Source organism: Polyodon spathula, chromosome 1 (genome assembly GCF_017654505.1).
Source record: "Polyodon spathula isolate WHYD16114869_AA chromosome 1, ASM1765450v1, whole genome shotgun sequence".
NCBI lineage: Eukaryota > Metazoa > Chordata > Actinopteri > Acipenseriformes > Polyodontidae > Polyodon > Polyodon spathula.
In genome coordinates, this window is record NC_054534.1 from 71,035,984 (window position 1) to 71,050,140 (window position 14,157).

Below are 14,157 nucleotides of genomic sequence, written 5' to 3' on the forward strand. Positions count from 1 at the left end.
AATAGCTATTAGCAGGTGATGTTAAAACATCCAAAACACACCCAGTGTATTCTTCACACCTCCTCCCCCATTGTGGTTTACAGGGTGATTCAAACAGGTTTCAAACATGTATTCTTCTGTTACAGAAGTAGGGTGCAACGTGAAACCTCATTCATAGAGAAACATGTTTTAAATGTGATAAACACAAATATTACTCACAATATTACTGTGATGTGCTGTGCGTTTAAACATCAAAAATGTTGGACAGAGGAATAATTGTTCTTTGTAGGTACTGTCCTCAGCCTTCCTATAAAATACATTTTGTGCTGTTGTTGAATAATATATTGGAACAAGCTAAGATGAAATTGTTGACTTTATTTGATGCATAGTAATATATTGAAACAGAGATAAGATTAAATTATTTACTTTATTTGCAAAAAAAAAAGATTGTTCTGCTGAATTTACTGTACACATTGAAGCCTAATCAGTCTACTGAATTTGCTGAAAGCTACAGTATAAATTACTGCTAACCAATGTAAAATAGATTCAACTTGAAACATATGATTCAAAACTACTGTCAGACACACCAGGGTTTCTTCTAAAGATTTGGACAAAATGTCAACACCACAGAATAAAAAGGGGAAATATGTTTGAATTGAGTATCATTGTTATTAGCTGATCTGCTCACACCAGTGACTAAGGACATTAAGTTAACGCATCCAGGCCTTCAGGTTATCAACAGTCCCGAGACAGTCCAGTCTTTCTGTGTAGTTTAATAGGTGGTTTTACAGAACCTCATTACCACTAATCTTGCATTACTTTACCAATGGAAAGTTAAGATAGTAGAAGTTCTAACCAGTAAATGTGAACGTGGCCGATCAGGGGACCTCTGCAATTAGTGGTCAAAATGTAATCCAAGTGCTTGATTCTTTTTCAGTGGTTCATGACTTTGCTTCAACCTGTACGTCTATTTTTATGTATATTTGTATGCCTGATTTGTCAACAAATACAGTTCTGCATAAAACTATTCCAGTTATGACATTTCTAATAATAATTTAAAACAAAATACAAAAACTGTTCATTCTGTTCAAGAGACGCACTGTATGTGTTTAAATAATCTGCATACATTGATGGCTACCTGCGTTGTGTAACCTAAGGCACAGAACTGTAAACTGAAGACATTAAAAAATAAATCAGTTTTGACAAACTGTAGGTGTTTTGCTTTTTTTCCACCATATTCAAATAAAGTTCAAATGTTTTTTTTTAAGTAAGAATTAAAACAAGCTTAGTTTCACAGACCCCAATCTTTGACTATCTTACCTAATGTAACATTAGGTAGTCCAAGACTAGTGCTAACTAAGGGTCTTTGAAACCAGCTGTTAAACTCCATTGTCTAGCTTTACTGTAATACAATGGAAACCACTTGCTTGCAGATAGTTATTTCTGCCTCAGAGATCAGTTACACTCACATTGCAATTACTTGTGCTTTTCCTTATATATGAATAAAGTATGCTAAATCCTTACTGGTTCTATCTTAACATTGTCCCTATTGATGCACTGAATAGTGAATCTGGTATTCATTTAACCTTTTTACCAGGTTTACTTCATAATGGAGAAGGTGTGTGTGTGTGTATATGTATATATATATATATATATATATATATATATATATATATATATATATATATATATATATATATATAACATTAATATATATATTAAATGTTTTAGACATTAAAGTTGCTTTATTTATAGAATAATCAGTACATATTTCATTTATTACTCTTCAGAAAAGAAAAAGGCTGCACTTAAATGAAACAGCAGAATTATTTACAATTCAAATTTAGAATGACTGTGTAAATATGCAGATGGAAAAAGTATTTTACTATCGCTGTTCTTAAGGCAAAACATTAAAACATGTAAATGTTCAGTACTGTGATGACTTTCAATAAACTAGAATCTTGATTCTCTGCATTATAATCACGGCTATTGCAAAGCACAGGGCATTCGACACACTAGCTATGACAAAAATGACTTGAGGTCCAACTAGAACAGTCAATCTAGTATTTGTCCTGGTAAGGAGATGTAGAAAAAGGTTATTGTAACAGACATTACATAGAAGGTTTATATGTGGACTTACATTTAGCATCTTGGGAGCAGAATGAAATAGGTCACATGGCTGAATTGTGTCAATATCCACACTACCTAATTAATGTGCAATGTAGAGTGTTTGTGAGGTGGCATGTGTTCTTGTTAGAATGCGCTAACAGCTATTATAGACGGATATGTTCATAACAGATTGAGAGCAAGCCTTCCTAGAATGACTACCCCATACTGAGGATCAACCTGTGAACTTTAGTACCAGGCTTTAGTTTTGTAAACTGTGTCCTTAAAACTGGTTGTATCATTCATTGTGTATTTGTTGTACAGATTGTAAATATTCTTTTTTGTACAACAAGTATTCACCTTGGATCCTGTTACCACTAAAATACCTTAAATGCCTAAATGTGTCAGGCCTTATGGCTTTATTCACCCTCAGAAATCTGCTCTGCAGGAAAGTGTTTGCAGAAATCAAACTTATTAGGAATTTACTATGGGTTACTCCCAACACTATCAAGTGTTAGTCGATAAGAAAAACACTGCCTTTCTTAACCTGTAATAATTCATATTATTTGACAATAAAATGTAATAATTACAACTTTTTTTATTTTTTATTTTTTTGCAGATGAATTATAAAAAATAATTATTGAACTTGTGTAAAACACTCAGCTACAGTTAAGTTCTTGGTATTTACTTGCAATTTACACAAAGACATTTTTGTGGTTTCTGAAACAATGGACTTTTTTCATATTCACAGTTATTACAGGTTTTCCTTCTGGGCCTAATACTTTGTGTTGTAACTACCATACTAAAGCAACTAAAAATATGGTTATAAATTAATTATGGTGCAGGGTTTAGAAAGGCGTCCAGTCTGAAAATCATACAAATACAGTACTTAAGAACAACTTAAGAACATTTTGAGGAAAACCAAACCAAAACTCCACCTGGACTACAATATCTTTAGGGCATTACTTTATGCCCATGCCCCATAAACATATTACTGACGGGGAAGATGCAAATATAAAAGGCCTACTATACAGTATAGCAATAGTATAATAAAATGTGTTGTCTAATTTAAGTAACAGCTTCACATATATAAGCTGTAATAATGAAAAATGTAATGACAAAATGTGCACAAACAGGGATTCTCAGGTGCATTAAAGTATGGTTTTCCAGCGTAAATCTTAACATAATCCCCACACTGGCTAAGAACCTGTTTTTGTATCAACATGGTTTACTACAGTCTTTAGAGGCACATGAATGAAGAAACTTAAAATGGTGTGCAGAATTATAATCCATCTACCAAAACAAACAATACATACACACACAAACAAACAAAACTTCAAATCACTTTGACCTACATCAGTAAACAAACTTCGATGGATCATGGGCACCATCTAGTCTTATAAAACTTTCTTCTTGAGAATCAGCGGACCCACATTATCTCCGGTCAGCTCGTTGTGTTTTATGTGTGACTTATCACACACAGGAAACTGAAACAGGAAAGAAAAGTGTCATTTTAAAAGCTGATAATGGTAATGACACATAAAAGATGTGTGAAATGTAAAAATACAGCTGTTTGTATCTGATCACATATAATTTGCACAAAAACAAGTATGTTGATGCATCCTGTAATCTCTCTTCCTCATTTGATAAAGTAAAGAAATATTGTTACATTTTACAAACGTCCAATGAACCACTCTGAGCTCAGTCCTTTTTTATATAGTGAACTCACTACACTTTCCTCATGGACACTGGAACCACTCCATAAGTGTGCTTCATTTTGACAGGTAAAGTGGTTGCAGGTGACAAAAAAATAAACAAGGCAAACTAGTACTTCTGCAGTAGGCTTCCTCTGAAGTAGATTGCTTTACTATAGGATGTACCTCCATAGACGCTAATCACATTCAGAGTCTAGCAAAAGCTAACAGAATCTGGTAATAAATAATTATTTATTCTTGGTAAAATAGCATCCAACTTAGAAACAGTTGGCTGTACCATACAAAAGCTACAAAGTTGGGCGGGGGGGAGAGAACAGATTTTTGCTTGCTATAACCAACAAGATGAAATGTAAAAAATAAAATCTGTGCTTCATGGTCTAGGGAAGTAAAAGCCTAAAGTGTGTTCTTTTAAGAATTACTCTTTCCCAGATCCTTTAGAAACAATGAACTGCTGCTAATTTAATATATACTGACTCATAACTCCTGTCAAGTTTTAACATGTGTACATTTAAATATGGAGCACTATGTTAGTGTATGATCTTATTCACAAACGTTGGGGGTTACAGTAATTTGGAGTGGTTTCAGTTGCAATTACTGAAATACTGTGTTTTATTTTTTTTTATATATACAGGTGATTTGACCTGTGTTTAGGAGCAGCAGCTAGTTGCCAGATCCCCTTTCACCATATACAGTACATATCACATACATCAAAGTGTAAGAGCCAGCACCATCAAGTGAGTATCGGCTGTGAATAGTTATTTTGTATTGGCGTCAATGCACAGTAGCATTTCTTGACAGTACTGGCTCTTGTAACTATACAGACACTAATCTACCATATGTTGTACATGTCAGCATAGAATCCTGCAGAACTTGCTCAAGTGCAAAAAAATAAAATAAAATGAAGGGTCACAAAAATAAATTAGGGAAGTAAACATGGTGTAGAAACATTTACCCAATTCCCCAAAGCATTTAGCTTTGCGTGAAGTGTTGCAGAATTAACAAACAACAACTAAAGTACATGCATGAGTTCTTGGATTTACCTCAAGTTTTTTAAGATCTCTGAATTTTAATTTAAGCCAAAGCACTAAATGTGCTTTCTGTGTTATTGTTAATAGGACTCATCTGAGCCTTACATTTGCTTTCTATGGAAACTGCAGTAACACAGTGAACTTCCACAAACTGGTATTGTGGTGGGATAAATGGGAATAAATGATTGCAGTGCACATAGTTTTTGTTACCTTTAACAAGACACTTATATTGAACTCATTTAAAATGAATATAGGGCTAATTAAAATGTCATTTGAAGCCAATTATTCTTAAGTTTTTCAATTTACTATAGAAAATGATTTAGGAATTCTTATTACAACACTTATTACACACGCCACATGAGTGAAGTGTACTGAAACGTGTACTGACAATGTTAAAGGCCCAGTGTCTTTTTCAATGCAGCTGTTTTAAAGCTGCTGAAAAAGAAAGACAAATAGTCTTACCGTTTTCGAACGCCAACACCTGCAGTAGCAAGCATTTGTGCTTTTTAGATCCTCGATGTCAATTTCATTTACCACTTTAGGGTTTTCTTTTTGAATCTTCAGGTTAATTAGGCTGTCTTTCTGTAACCTTTTCTTTGGCAGGAAGGGACGGATCATGAGATATCCAAGCAGTGCGAGAACACCAAGCAAGGGCAGCAACCGCAACCATTCTGAAACTAAAAAAAAAAAAAAAATCATCAAAAAAGAAACAGTGAGAGTCTGAATACAAATAGTCCCATTACACAATGGAATGGTTTAAAATGTATTGCATTTCAGGCAGTACAACATGGCTTTTAACTAACACTAACCCTGCATCCAGAACGTTATTAAGCAAATGATCACAAGCCAGGAATTTGCTGTTAAATAAATGGATCCTCACGTCTAGCTGCATGAAGAATTATTAGCAAACTGCGGTCTTGGGTGTGATATATTCATGCTGTAAAAAGTGCAATGTGTTCAGAGCAAATTTACCAGGGGCCTGGTTATTCCAATAATATACTTAAACATGGTACATTCTGAAACCCAAGACTAGACGCAGGGCTAGTGCCAGTTTCTGGCCCTTCAATACGGTATGGCCTTTTGGAATACACAATATAGGTTTACTGTTATACACAGAAGAGTTAGCTTTCCATTACATGCTAGACTATATGGCACCCACTTGCACCATTACTTGTATCAGCACTGAACTAATCCATACCTGCTACATTCAACTACTGCTCCTACCTAAAACTTCTTACTATATCTTGTATTTGATTTTACTCTTATAGGTATCTGTACTCGCGTTGTCTGTAATCGCTGTTATTTTAAATCATTCTCATCCATTTATTGTATTTACTATGTGTTCTTACTGGACTTGACTCAAGCAAATAGTTACTATAAGGTTTAACTACACTTAGTCAAATTCACTCTTACATGTTAATGTATGCATTATTTTTGCTCTTTAATTGATTTTATTGTATCTGCTGTTATCCGTATTATCATATTCTGTAATTTGATATTTTATAATGTGATAACTTGTGACAATTGTAAGTCATCCTGGATAAGGGCATCTGCTAAGAAATTAAAAAAAAAAAAATGTAATTAATAACAACAACAATAATAATGTGTTCTGCAGCGTTGAGAGGTGTTCATCTTTCCTAGATCTCTGTAAAGGTCTCTATCATTAAAAGCTTAATTGACCCACATATCCTTTCAAGAATTAAAATTGACAGATTAGAACACAATTGATATGCATCCGTCTGTACCTTAATGTCTTCTCTAATACTAAGTAAAGTTTCTGATTTTCAATTATTGTTGCACCAAAACCAACTATTACCAGCTAAAAGTATGTTCAGCAATGTGTTTGTGGTTAATAATTTGTAGGCTAACATTTTTTTTTTGAGAAGTCTAAACTGACACTCCTTTGTGGACAGGAGGTGTGAAAAAAATGAATTGAAATGATTAAGTGTTTGATGGCATTTCTTTAAAATATTTGCTGATGGATTGTAGCTACATGCAAGTCAAGTCAGTTGGGTTCAACCTAAATACATTCTGGTGCAATGTGCCCAAAGCAAAACAGACAGACGGTTGATATCAGAGTAACAGCAAAGCTTTAACCGTAGTGTCTATCCTACCAGTATATGCATCAACCATTTAGAAGCAGGGCATAATTTAACACCCCCATTGCACAGCAGTTTGAGATATTACATCATTTATACCCATGAGCACATGAGACCCATCACACAACTTGTGTGTGATACAATTAGTCTCTCAAGTACTGGAGGTTATAACCGTTCCGTTTATCTTTTTTTTTTCTTCATTTACAGCACTGTTGACTGCGATACTAGAGATAGTGAGTTCAAACTGATATTATCTCCCCAGCATACCTCCCGTCTGTCCTTCAGGGTGCAGATCAGCTACCCAATTCATTTCTTTTTTTAGGCTGCCTTTAGGTCATATTTACTAAGCTTCTGCTTCTTAAAGAAAAGTTTATTTCTAGTATTGAAACACGATGTGTAGTAAACCTCTCACGAGAATAAGTTTAGCAAATGTATATCTGTATCTATTGTGAACTGTATACTTGAGCCAAGGTCTCCAGAGCTGAAAGGGTAATGTTAACTCACTCCCTCACCTACACCCTTTAAAAGTAAAACTTTTTAACTGTTTTTTATTTTTTTTTTTAGCAGTGTCAGGAGCCAAACAGCATTCATTCAATGATGAAGGGGAGTGTCATATTCAACAACCAAAAGTTTTTACATTTGTAGTTGTGATGGTTTGATTGTCCACAAGTTCCATTTTAAAGTTTTACAGCAATAACCACAAAAATGCACATAGTTTTGCGTGGTCATAAAACTGTAGTTACAACTCAATGATTATGGTTAACTTTTTTTTTTTTTTTTAATACAGTATTCCTTTCATTAGAATACATAGAACAAAAACACGAGTAAAGTATTTGAAAATTATTATACCACGGTATGCAATTCTGAAAAATGACAAAAAATACATTATGTATTTTATCTTTGTCTTTAGTCTTCCTAATGTGGTAAACAATCGGCAAGCATACATCAGTATATTTCACATAAAACTTTCACATAAATGCATTTACTTTAACAAATGCGTTTGACCTTCAGAAAACTATTTAAATTAAGAAACAGACAAAGAATAATAACATTATATCCACACCTAAATTGATCATGCTGTCGAACTTCGTGTTCCAGATACATTTTCAATGATCACACTTCTTGTACCAGACGAACGAGAAAGGATGCAGCAATGGCACCACACTGCAAACAAATAACTACTGTCATTCTAGTGGTCTCAAACTATGAAAGGGAAATTCTGCATTGTCATAAAAAAAATGTTTAGAGCTCCAATGTGTTACTTAATTAACTTAAATTATGTCTGGCTTTAGTGGAAGAGATGCAGCCTACATCACAAAACGTATCCCTTACCTGTGAGTTTTGCAAAACCAGTGATTGACTCAGGTAAAGGTAGCCGCTTGAGATATGCTGGGAGTTGAATTTTTATGATCCTCGCAATAGTTTCAAGCACCATCTTGATTCTCAACAAACCTTCACTGAAAAGACATATTTCCTGGGCCCTTTGCTCTCATTTCCCTACGCATTTTCGTAGAACAAGTGTAGCATCAAGACTCGAATGAACGGACTGAGTTTAGCGTAAATATTTTCGTGGATACAAAAGGTTAGCGTGCCAGGGAGATGCGATTTTTAACCAATGACAATAGAGAGAGCTGGTGCTGTTTGGTTGGTTAACGTCACCCTGCGATATGCTTGCACTAGTTCTGTCAGCTCTCCCGTATTCACCGTAAGTCTCCCGTATTTTGGATCTATCTATAACCGTGACAGATTTTCTTCCGTATTTTGGCCAGAACTCTACTACTGAATCCCCTCATGTCAGCAAACATTTAATGTCTTCAAAATTCATGTTTGTTATGTGGTTAATCCCCGTGTCTCTATCTAGCAGGGTTTAGGACCGAGGGGAGCCCTGCGGCAGTGCGCGAGGCAAGTAACACACAAAAAACAAAGGTGTAACAACATTTATTTATTTCAATCACAGACAAAAAAAAAAAAAGTATTCTACTGTGGTTCATCAGGATCATATTTGACACGTGACCCTGTAATGTAAAACATATGATGTCATAATGTATGTATAGTGTGGATATTTGGCAAGGTAACCTATCCGTGACACTATTCGGCATATTAATACCTCATCATACACGTGAACAGCCCACATGGTGGCACAAGTGAAATTCACTTTTATTTCTTACCGGTACTGTATTACGCTGCAGCGTTGCGTCAAAATGAAAAAGAACCAATACTTTTTATAAGTGTCTTTCACACCACATGCAACGCAAGAGGCGAAGCAACAGAGAGGCGATGCTACAGGTTTTTAAATTGCCAGATCTATACAACTGTTAAAAATGGCTGACAAACCAGCAATTTCGCTTTCATCGCTCTGGATTGACATTCAATTCAACTGTACTGTCCATTGACATGTCAGTTGTTTTTCTTTACAGATTCCTTCTTTGATGCTTTGTGTTTATTATTTTTCGTTTATTTTGCTGCAATGTAAAATTGTTAGCTGGGTTTTGACCGACGTCGCCACTCAAATACGACCAGTAAACAACGTTGTGTGCCTGTCTTCTAAAAACACATTCGTAATTAGCCTCTTATTTGCTACAACGTTTGTGCAACATGTTTGACACGACCAATTGCTGCACCTTCCAGCAACGTTATATAAATGTTACTACATGTCTCACACAACCAAATCATAACCATCTAGCAACGTTGTGTATTTGCTGGGCATCATCTGTCTTCTGACAGCTGGATATGTACCGGGCTTCAAATCAGACTATAATACAGGTACCACGAGAAGTGTGTGAACACTTGACTGTCCAAAAAACGAGCCGGTTTTGACCGAAAATTAGCTGCTAATGTGAGCAATAATGTACAAACCAGATAATATTTGTACTGTAAAGTGTTTTTCAAAACCGTGATCACTATGGGAAGGTGATAGCAAAATAAACATATTGTTGTATTGATAAAACAGTTTTCTTTTTTTGTTAGGTTTATTTAAAAACGGTTTATTTTTTAATATTTATCTTGTTCTGTCCACTGACTGTGTGCCTAAACCAGGGGTTATTAACTCAGGTCATCAGGGATCTCCAATCATCCAGGTTTTTGTTCCAACCAGCAGATGATTGTTTTTATTAAAATCCACTGGTTTGCATTGTATATAGAATTCTCACATGCCCAAGGCTTTAGTATGGATTAGGACATTTATGTGTTTCATATGCAATATTAAGCAGTTTACATTTTAAAACAATCTATTAAATGCTGGTTGGATTAAAACCTGGACTACTGGATGTCGTCAAGGACCAAAGATGAGAGGCCCTGTCTTAAGCAATGACCTGACACCACACCTGGAAAGTCTCATTCTTTGAGACTGTAAATGTCACTCTTAAGGAAAGCCAACCCTTGGCATCTCTGAATAAAAGACAACAATTATAAAAGACGTGAGGGAGGACTTCTGGGAGTCCATTCCGAGGGAAGTGGATACAGCTGGTGTGTGATTTGTTTATTTTTGCTGAAAGAAGCATTCTGAAAAGCATGTATACATTTTTATTAGCTGTATAACAGGACTAACATACGTGTGATTGTTTTTTTTCCCACTGATGATGATACAATCGAGAAGACTCGCCTATCACATGGTATCAAACAGTAAAAACTAAAATATATTTGTGAGTTTTTTATTACTATTTAATTGTAATGTTGATACTTTTCTTGCCTTTGTTATTTCTCTGGATGCTTTATACTACATTGAGCTGCTTGTGATTACATACATAACCTTTACAGTAAAACTAATAAACTTTTATTAATTTTGTATTTAATATATAATATATATAATTACTATATATATATATATATATATATATATATATATATATATATATATATATATATATATATATATATATTGAAGATTGAAGGTGTGCTCAATCGTAAAAAAAAAAAAAAAGGGGGGGGGTACTGTGTGAAAGCCTTTTTTGTGTTTTGTTAGAGTTTTCGAAACAGCTTAGCTGTCCTGTTTTATAGTTTAGGTTAATGTTTTGTGTGTTAGTTAGTGCTCCGAGTAAGAGTTAGGTGTTTGTTTTGTTTATTTTTGTTTGTGTGTTTATTAAAAATAGCGGGTTAGCGCTGATAAACTTCCATTTCTGTGTCCTGGGTCTTGCATTGAAAGGGGCAACGAACCGTGGTGAGGTGCTGTCGTGTTACAATATATATATAGTAGTGATCTCGGTTCCCACAGGCAGGCACATCACATAGGGCGAGGCAATCACACACCGAGGGTGGGCATGAACCCTGGCCCTCTCGCACTAATGTCGAGGGTGGGCATGAACCCTGGCCGCACTAAAGGAGAGGATATGTCACCTACCAGCCCTGCTGCTACCTTCTCCCACCACACACACACACACACACACACACACACACACACACACACACACACACACACACACACACACACACACACACACACACACACACACACACACACACACACACACACACACACACACACACACACACACACACACACACACACACACACACACACACACACACACACACACACACACACACACACACACACACACACACACACACACACACACACACACAGTGCCTTGCAAAAGTATTCAGACCCTTGACCAATTCTCTCATATTACTGAATTACAAATGGTACATTGAAATTTCGTTCTGTTTGATATTTTATTTTTAAACACTGAAACTCAAAATCAGTTATTGTAAGGGGACATTGGTTTTATGTTGGGAAATATTTTTATGAAAAATAAAAAAACTGAAATATCTTGCTTGCATAAGTATTCAACCCCCACACATTAATATTTGGTAGAGCCACCTTTTGCTGCAAAAACAGCTTTAAGTCTTTTGGGGTAAATATGTACCAGCTTTGCACACAGTGTCGGAGTGATTTTGGCCCATTATTCTTGGCAGATTTGCTCCAGGTTGTTCAGGTTGGTTGGACGACGCTTGTGGACCGCAATTTTCAAATAGTGCCACAGATTCTCAATGGGATTGAGATCAGGACTTTGTCTGGGCCACTGTAGGACATTCACCTTTTTGTTCTTGAGCCACTCCAATGTTGCTTTGGCCTTGTGCTTGGGATCATTGTCCTGCTGAAAGGTGAATTTCCTGCCAAGCTTCAGTTTTTTAGCGGACTGAAGCAGATTCTCTTGCAGTATTTTCCTGTATTTTGCTCCATCCATTTTTTCTTCAATTGTAAAAAGATGTCCAGTCCCTGCTGATGAGAAGCATCCTTACAGCATGATGCTGCCACCACCATACTTCACTGTAGGGATGGTGTGTCTTGAGGCATGGGCAGTGTTAGGTTTACACGACACAGCGCTTTGAGTTTTGGCCAAAAAGCTCTATCTTGGTCTCATCTGACCACAAAACCTTTTCCCACATCGCAGCTGGGTCAGTCTCATGCTTTCTGGCAAACTCCAGACATGCTTTCAGATGGTACTTTTTGAGTAACGACTTCTTTCTTGCCACCCTCCCAAACTTGCCAATGTTATGCAGAGCTCTTGATATGGTTGACTGGTGCACCATTACTCCACTCCCAGCCACTGAACTCTGTAGCTCCTTCAAAGTGATTGTTGTCCTCTTTGTGGCTTCTCTCACAATTCTCCTTCTTGTTTGAGCGCTGAGTTTTGAGGGGCGGCCTTTTCTTGGCAGTGCCTGGGTGGTGTGATGCAGCTTCCACTTCCTGATTATTGATCCAACTGTGCTCACTGGGATATCCAAACACTTGGATATTATTTTGTACTCTTTCCCTAATCTATGCATTTGTATTACTTTATCTCTAACTTCTGTAGATTGGTCTTTGGTCTTTGGTCTTTGGTCTTTCGTCTTCCTTCAGATTCACAGCCTTATAGATGATCCTTCAACAGTGGGGTTTTTATCCAGAAAATGTGACAGCAACTTTAATGGTTCACAGGTGGAGGCCAATGGTAAGGTAATTGTGTCCTCGTTAGTTCTTTCATTGGTGCAAACTGGGAGCTTCCACAGCACAGGGGTTGAATACTTATGTAAGCAAGATATTTCATTTTTTTATTTTTCTTAAAAATATTTCCCAACATAAAACCAATGTCACCTTACAATAATTGATTTTGAGTTTGAGTGTTTTAAAATAAAATATCGAACAGAATGAAATTTCAATGTACCATTTGTAATTCGGTAATATGAGAAAATTGGTCAGGGGTCTGAATACTTTTGCAAGGCATATATATATATAAAACGCGTTACCAATGTTTTCTCTCCTGCAAACTGTAGCCATCTGCCAGCAGTGAATGTAAATGATACAGCCATCCCACGTGACCATTTCCTTGTGGCAGCCTGCTTGTGAAACACATTGCATGTGAACGAGGTGAGTTTGTTTGAGTTTTTCAGGGTCTACTATAAAAAGATGGGTCTGCAAACGTAGTGTCTGTGTCTATAAATAGTGAAAGAATATGATAAATCTATTTTAGGGATTACAAACAAGTTAATAAATAATGCTATTGTGGTGTTTGGTGTGGGTTTACACAGTTGTGTAGTAATATCTGTTGGAATAAGGCACCATGTGTAAAACAGGATATAGGTATGCCATGTTACCCGCACACAGTGCTGGAGCAATAGCGGATGCAGCCAGTGCAACTGCACAGGAGCGCACGCACTCAGAAGGCCCCGGAGAGGTTTGAAAGTTTTGAAAAAAAAAAAAAAAAAAATGAAGTGGTATCCTTCACATTTATATGTGCAGGTGTTACACATTTGTATAATTGTAGCTGCCGGTGCCAGTAATTAATATTTTTATCCTCACTCATTTTAAACTCTCTTTTTAAACTCTACGATTGTAACCTTGTTCACACTTACTGAACCGGCCTTGGGCCGTCTCTGGGCAGCCTCAAATTTCCGTTCACAGTTGCGGTTTTAGGGGGCCTGAGTGCGTTCACATACGTGGCTGAAAAGGAAGCCCAAATTGCAGTGAAGTGCTTGTCGGGAACGTAAACAGTTAAACCCTACATTCCCGGAAGTCAACATAAGAGTTTGAGCTAGGAAATTTGCAAACGTAAATATGACCATCTTATTTTTTGCAACACTTTTGTTACTGTACTTACTGCATAAGATACGATAAAGGCGTGTGTTGACACTGCGCGGTTACTGTGAAAAGAAGCAATCATGTTGGATCATGTGTAAATGCAGCAAACAAGAACGTGTATATTACATTAGTCACAATACAGATTATTATATTAATGGTGACTGAGAATG

The 14,157-nt window shown here is 36.2% G+C and overlaps 1 protein-coding gene across 1 annotated transcript; it reads right to left on the bottom strand.

Annotated features, from left to right (window-relative positions):
- Positions 1–2,665: 2,665 nt before the first annotated feature.
- cisd2 (CDGSH iron sulfur domain 2) lies at positions 2,666–8,450 on the bottom strand. Its single transcript, XM_041261324.1, has 3 exons — positions 8,260–8,450; positions 5,291–5,505; positions 2,666–3,572 (listed from the first exon to the last, which is right to left on the bottom strand). The coding sequence occupies exons 1-3, from the start codon at positions 8,360–8,362 to the stop codon at positions 3,483–3,485; spliced, it is 408 nt and encodes a 135-aa protein (XP_041117258.1). The 5' UTR covers positions 8,363–8,450; the 3' UTR covers positions 2,666–3,482.
- Positions 8,451–14,157: the final 5,707 nt, after the last annotated feature.